Raw genomic sequence first — 7,693 nt, forward strand, 5'->3', positions numbered from 1 at the left:
CTCCCGCACTGCAGACTCTATCGCCCAGGTGAGGACCCCTAGGACACAGGCGGGTGGAACAATCGTGTCTAGCGCTGGGTCAGCCTCGTCTGGGGAAAACTGACGAGAGAGGGCGTCGGGCTTGATGTTCTTACTCCCTGGGCGGTAGGTGATGGTGAAGTGGAAACGGGTAAAGAACAGAGCCCAGTGGGTTTGGCGGGAGTTCAGTCACCGGGCAGAATGGATGTATTCCAGATTTTGGTGGTCGGTCCATACAATGAACGGGTGGACTGACCCTTCCAACCAATGTCTCCATTCCTCCAGAGCCAGCTTGACGGCCAGTAACTCCCGGTTGCCCACATCATAGTTCCGCTCGGCCGGGGAAAGGCGGCGAGAGAAAAAAGCACACGGGCGGAGCTTAGAGTCAGTGGTTGAGCGCTGAGACTCCGGTGTCGGAGGCGTCCACCTCGACCACGAACTAGCGGCTCTCATCTGGCTGCACTAGGATGGGGGCTGAGGTGAATCGTTCCTTGAGGATGTTAAACGCTCGGTTGGCGTCGGGGGACCAGGAAAAATCCACCTTAGAGGAGGTGAGTCTGGTTAGGGGTGCCGCCGTCTGACTGTAGTCGTGATATAAATAAGTTACATAAAAAGATAATAATAAAAGATTAAAATAAATGAATTAATTAAAATATCAGATAATTAAAAATATAAATAAATAATTAAACAATAATACACAATTAAAATAGTTAAATGGGTGAATAAAAACATGCATAATATATTAAAACCACACGTGAAAGACAAGTATAAATATATGAATATATAAAATATAAATAAATAAATAAACATGTATATAATATAAGGGAAATACCATGGTGGAGATGTAATGGGGGTGAGAGAAGGGACAAAGGGATGGCAGGCAAGGCTCCAATAAAAACAGACTGGGAGTTAATATTTTTCATTCAGCCCGTGAGGGTCTATAGCAGGGATTACCAAAGTGGGGTGCGCGCACCCCTGGGGGTGCGCGAGCTGCCTCTAGGGGGTGCGCGAGAGGAAAAATGTAATGGCGGTGCAGTCCTGTCTCCTAAAAATTACGTTCCCCCAAAACTAAAATGCATTCTCAATTACGTTTTACCACGAACGTATTTTCTCCCTGATTACGTTTGTGTTTGACGTACAAATACGCTTCTCATCAACATATCTTTGCCATACTCCAGTCTTTATTATTTGTCTGTGATCTGCCTTGCCTCTACCCCGCCACCCACAAGTTATTGACCCGCGGCCTGTTCCGAGGGCTGAAGACCTGACGATCGGGTGCCTCACGGCGGGGACGGCTGGAGACCTCGCGTCCCAGCGCCAACGAGTGAGCTCCGCCACTCGGAACCATAAAACCAAGTCCCGGATTTCACCCGGGGGACATTCTGGAGGTATTGTGACCGGGTGATGTGCCTCGTTGCTGGGGAGGTATGAGCCGAGAGTGGCGGGGTGTTATGGAGGTATATATTACAACTCGGTGTTGTTCCCGTGCGTGGATGAGCGCATATCTGCCGGAGACAGGCGGCGTGTTGTGGTAGTATTCTGACCGCGTAATAGGGAGAAGGAGAGGTGGTGGTGGAGAAGGGAAAAATGTTAAAGAGATGGAATGTATGATTGGAGAGAGAGAAGCGAAAAAGTTGGACGTGATCCCGGTGTCCAACAACACTGTCGTGCGCATCGATGCTTTGTCCGAAGACATCCTGGCTACATTGGTCGGTCGCGTGAAGAAGAGTGAGTTTCACTCTCTGCAAGTAGACGAGTCTACAGATGTGGCCAATCTGGCCAATCGTCCGTTACCTTCGTAACGTTACGTCCGTTACCTTTTCGAAGGCACGGTGCAGGAAGAGTTTTTGTGTTTTTTATCTTGTAAACAAACGCCACGCGCGACCAAACTGTTCTCTCATTCGTCCGATTTTTATGCGGCTCTGTTGCTTTTTTTTTTTTAAGGTGTGTGTGTGTGTGTGTGGGGGGGGGGGGGGGGTTGGGGGTGCGTGAACCCGGTCGGGATGTAGAAGGGGGTGCGTGGCCTAAAAGGTTTGGGAACCGCTGGTCTATAGTACTCAGTCTGTGGATCCATTTCCTCTCTGCTGATTGCCGCTGCGCCCTGCTCCACTGCCCGCTGCTCTCCAGGCCCACACTTTGGAGACCATGTGAGCCATGGAGTTTAAAATGTGCATATAGGACGCTCGTGCCATTCCCACTATTGATCATATAAAAATGCTGCTTAATTCTCAGGTGTAGCTCATTCTTTGTCTCCCCCACGTATAGTTTGTGGCAGGCCCTGCATCTAAGAGCATAAACCACATTCGAAGCTGTGGGTGGCAGGGCCTGCCCCAAGTTAAAACCGAGTCTGCTCTGGGGGTTAAAAACGTGGGGGAGACGCATAAAACCGATCTCCGAACCTCGAAGCGCCTCCCTCCTGGTCTCTTTTTTGTTCAGGTCAGTGTGGACCAGGATATCCTTTCAATTTTTATTCCTACGAAAGGCGGAGATCATCCGGCACCCAACCAGGGCGTCACAGTCCTCCCTCGTCCCCTGGAAGTTGCTTCTCAGTGTCTTTAGAAAGTTGTGTGTCCCATCTGAGAAGGTTGTAATTAAGGGGACAAGGGATAGGTCGGACGGCCTCACCTGGGTGTTGTTGTTGTTAAAGGTGCCGGCGACCTCCGCCTTAGTACTTCTGAGGAAGCGCTTCGAGTAACCCCTGAGCCTCAATGCACCAAAGAGGGTGCTGGTAGCCTCCTCCACATGCTCCGGGAAGGTGCATATTCTGTGGAAGCGGATCAGCTGGGATTTGATGAGACCTCTGTACGTGTGCTTGGGGTGATAGCTCGACTTGTGAAGGAGTGCGTGGCGGTCAGTGTCCTTAAAATATACCCTGGTGGCTAGTGTTTTCTGCTGGTCGCCGGAGTCACGGAAGAAGACCCGTGTGTCAAGGAACTCGACCGTGTCTGCCTGGATATTGTGTTTAAGTTTGATCCTGGGATGATGTGAGTTGAGGGTGTCCAGAAATGTATGAAAGTCCTGTTCTGTGTGATTCCAGAGGCCGAAGATGTCGTCCAGGTACCGGAAGTACAGGAGGGGTTTATGTTGGATTTTGGTGAAGGCGTCCTCCCAATGGGCCAGGTAGATGTCGGCATACGATGGTGAGTATTTCCGGCCCATTGCACAGCCACGCAGCTGGAGATAGTGCTTATTGTTGAATTTGAAGTCATTTCTGGTGAGGGTGATTTGTAATAACTGTATGATTTCTTTGTCGGGTCTGGCTGGATCTGGGTCTTTATTGAAAATGTTTTGAATGGCAGCAAGGCACCCCACATCACAACAGAATCATGTACATATCAATCAAACTATGCTCATTTGCATGAACTGTAACCTTTGAACTGTAAAGATGACGAGTCTCTTATTGATATAATTTGTATCCACCCATATCTATACTCATGCCAGGGCTACACCTGCGACAAAAATAACTTTGTATTTGTTTGATTTGCAACACAGAACAACGTTGTTGTTGAACCTCAGGTGTTGGATGTCTACATGAATAAACATGACACATAACACCGTGACTGACCACATAGTAAAGATGTGTTTAAAACAGACTATATTTGAACATGTGTTCAAGCATGACTACGGCCATGTCATGTTGTTCTGGTCAGTCATTTCGTGTGAAAACCACAACAACTTCTTTATCTCATCCAGGTTCATGGCATAAACTGTACACTCCTTTCTTCCTGTCCTGGTCACAATTGTCCTAAAAAGGCAACTTTGGCTGCGTTGTGATGTACCTTGCAGTTTCCCCGTTGCAGAGCATGATGGAACTTGTATTATAACATTGAATATTCTGATATTAAAGTTTGTATCATTCATTGAAACTTTTAACTTGCTTCTCATATATTACAGCTTGACAAATCATTCATAGTTATACCTACTAACATGGTTTTAAATCCTCTTGTCATCCAATGTTTTGCTCTTCAAACATTTTAAATGTACATATTTAGAACAGGGAAATCATTTGTTTTGGAGGCATGCCCCCAAAGCGCCCTTGTAAGCTGAGTTTTTGGACCTGTGTATATTTTTGTGTGTAAACATAGCGTTAAATAGCTTTGATCTAGGGTTCATTGTGTAGCTAATTCATTATAAATACATAAGTATATTTTTGGTTAAAACAACGCAAACCTAATTGCAAATCTGACTGATATTTGTGTAGAGCGAGGACTGTTAAAGTGTGTTAGGTCAGCTAAGGTAAAGTAGGTAGCCTTCTGGTCTGCAGGACAAAGGAGAGCAAAGGTGACAAAACTGCACTTAAAATAAAGAGATGTGCAGATTAGAGTAAGACAGGGAAAGAGAGACAGAGTTCATGTATCTGTGTGTTTCTGTGACAGAGGGAGGGGGAAAGGGAGGCTGTGTGAGACAGTGTTGTATAACATTATCTCCAATGGACATTTAAATCACATCATCAGGATGTTAGTCTTTAGTCATAGATTGCATAAGACTTCAAAGCAATCAGTTTTTCAAGAGTTGTCAGGATTTACAAACTTGCATTGAAAGTAAATGTAACTGTTGTTTGCTCACAAGAAAACATTGCAGGCCACCATTTGACTGTATCTTCTGGTGGCTAAAAGTTGATAAGTTATTTTCATCTGGATTAATTGATGTCCCTCTTTGGAAAAATTTGTCTGTCAAGAAGTAAAGCAGATTCCTTTACCTGCCAATTGTACGCTAACATTAAGACTTGTCATACCTGTCATTCCAATTAAAAGATGAACCAAACATAGTATTATACTCATCCTTTTACATAACATACCTGGAAGTCATCCTGATAAAGGTAATCAATAATGAGCTTGACTAATTAAAACCTGTCTGCAGACCATATAATATGTTTTTTTAGGTCATTCCATGTGATAATATCATCCTTCTGCACAGCGTTGACAAGTAATCTCTGGTGGTGGCAGCACTTGAGATAATTTTATATACACTTTAGATTTGTCTTCCAAAGAGAAATTCTGGCCAGCCCGAGACTCAGACCTGGTACCCTCTTGCTGTGAGGAGATATTTTAGCCACCACACCACCGTGCAGCCTATATGTCAAAAGCATTTTTATATCTGTCAATGATCCTTCAATTGATTTGTTATGTGTTGGCCTCACAGAGTAAGGCAACAGATTTCCAGGAGTAGCTAAAGTAGTTGTAGTTTTCTAAGTTGCTTCAGTGTTGCATTAAAACAGTACACAATGTAAAGACACATCTATGATATCCATGTAACAGTGTTTACATAAAAAGTCAATGTACCAAGACTTTTACATCTGTTTTTCAATTTCTCACCACCATGACAAAGTGATTTTTCTGTCTTATTACAGCCACCATGCAGTGTTTCTCTACAGCATGTTGGTCTCACATGAGCCAGGCTGCAGTATCTTAAGAGTAACAATGAGCCTGATGCATTTTCTAAACCAGGGGTAGAAAAAGGCATAGATCACAGGGTTAAGACAGGAGTTGAAATAGAACAGACATATTACAAAGGCAACAGTTGAGGCATTGATTAAGGTGTCCTGGCCTGTGAGTGCAACACAATAATATGGGCAGAGGCACACTAGAAACACAACAATAACAACACCAAGAGTCCTGGCTGCTTTCAATTCAGATTTTTTAGCAGTTACACTGACTGAACACTTGAGAGAGAAAGCTGCAGTATGAGACCGCATGGCACGAGCATGAGACACGGCCACCACAAATACTCTCATATACAGAACTATGATGACAGTGACAGGACCGATAAAAGTCAAAAAAAGATCTGCAAGTCCAGCGATGTAGTTAATGACAACGACACACTCTCCAAAGCAGGAATTATACCTGCCTGGTTGTTCCAGGTTATCCTTCATCAGCAGACTGTGAAGGAAAACAGAACATATCCAACACAGACAAACACAGATCTTAACTCTTTTTTGTGTGACTTTGTTGGGATAATGTAGAGGCTCACAAATAGCCACATATCGGTCAACTGATATGAGCACCATGGTTCCTACTGATGCAGAGGTAATGATGTATGCTAGATACTGATACAGAATACACATGAAGTCACCGAGCAACCAGCAGCCGTCTATGAGCACAATTTGAAAGAACATGAGGAAGCCCACGAAGAAATCTGAGACAGCCAGAGAGAGGAGGAGGAGGTTGGTGGGTGTGTGGAGCTGCCTGAAGAAATCAGAGAACAACATGCTTATCATTAATGGTAGCAGCAATTGTCAGGTCAAGTGACAAAAGCAATGTATGAAACACAAACACATAATTCCCTTAACAGTCTGAGATCTGATATTTTGTTTTGTTCTATACCATTAATCATTTCTTTCTTGTACAGTTACCAGTTTTGTAAATTGATTAAACATGAATACTTGAAGTGTGAGATGGAGATGATGACGAGCAGGTTGAGAGTCACAGTGAGCAGAGAGATGGAGGACAGTAAAATGTAAGTGAGTATAGATACAGAGTGAGGACGCATGGCCTTCCTGCAGGAGGAGTTGAGGAGTTCTGGAAAGCAAAGTTCGGCTTCATCAAAGCTGTTCATTGTCAGAAAGATGAGACAAGATGCTGCTGTGCTCGTCATACAACTGAATAATCTCTGTTCTTACTCCACATCCCTCCTTGCTCTTTTACTCTGGTGACAACTTTCTATTAGTGGGAGTGACTAAACTTCTCCCTCACTGTTTCATCTACCTTCATTGGGCTTTCCCCTGTATTTCACCTCCCCCTTCTCTATTTTACTTTTTCTTTCTAAAAAATTACGAGTTCCATCATGCTTTGCAATGGGGAACAGCAAGGCACATCACAACGCAGCCAAAGTTGCCTTTTTAGGACAGTTGTGACCAGGACAAGAAGAAGGGAGTGTACAGTTTATGCCATGAAGCTGGATAAGAGAAAGTCGTTGTGGTTTTCACACGAAATGACTGACGAGAATGACATGACATGGCCGTAGTCATGCTTGAACACATGTTTAGTATTAGTCTGTTTTAAACACATCTTTACCATGTGGTCAGTCACGGTGTTATGTGTTGTGTTTATTCATGTATACATCCAACACCTGAGGTTCAACAACAACTTTGGTCTGTGTTGCAAATCAAACAAATACAAAGTTATTTTTGTCACAGGCGACCCTCCGTCAGGTTTCTCATGAACCCGCGTCTCACTCTCACATTGGTTTTAGCTAACTGCCTCCCCGACAGGTCCATATATTAAGCATGCTAGATATGTGCAATAAGTCAAATGTAGCTCATGCGCAAGTTCAGTCAGGAAGACATTCGCTTGTGATCGCTGTCTCTCCTCTCCTTGTAATTACTCTATCAGCTGATTGGGGGCGTGCACGGTTAAGCAACCAACCAGATTCGGCACACAGTTTCCTTAAGCCAATCAGCTCGTGGCTGTCAAACTTTAAAGCGTTCTCTTCTCTGCTGCTGTCAGTTGTCATTTCAGCGTTAAGCAGATGCGACCCGCCTCCACCCCAGTCGCCTCCAGTCAGCAGCATAGTCAGGCTCCTGATTCATCATCAGATCGCAACAACTCCTTTCACCACCACCGCCAGTGTCTGGACTCCAGGGGGGGATTAGGCCTATTGGACCTCTGTATCCCTACCCTCGGTGACAGTACTTCCGGATGGAGTCCAATCGCCAAAGACTTTGCACTTTGCATAT

At 44.6% G+C, this 7,693-nt stretch overlaps 1 protein-coding gene across 1 annotated transcript; it reads right to left on the reverse strand.

Annotated features, from left to right (window-relative positions):
* Window positions 1–5,386: 5,386 nt before the first annotated feature.
* On the reverse strand, window positions 5,387–6,612 carry LOC306782927 (trace amine-associated receptor 13c-like; the record flags this gene model as incomplete). The annotated part of the gene is made up of 2 exons (XM_079276423.1): window positions 5,387–6,203; window positions 6,401–6,612. The coding sequence occupies 2 exons, from the start codon at window positions 6,610–6,612 to the stop codon at window positions 5,387–5,389; spliced, it is 1,029 nt and encodes a 342-aa protein (XP_079132549.1).
* Window positions 6,613–7,693: the final 1,081 nt, after the last annotated feature.

Source organism: Melanostigma gelatinosum, assembly GCF_949748355.1.
Source record: "Melanostigma gelatinosum genome assembly, chromosome: 10".
Taxonomy (NCBI): Eukaryota; Metazoa; Chordata; class Actinopteri; order Perciformes; family Zoarcidae; genus Melanostigma; species Melanostigma gelatinosum.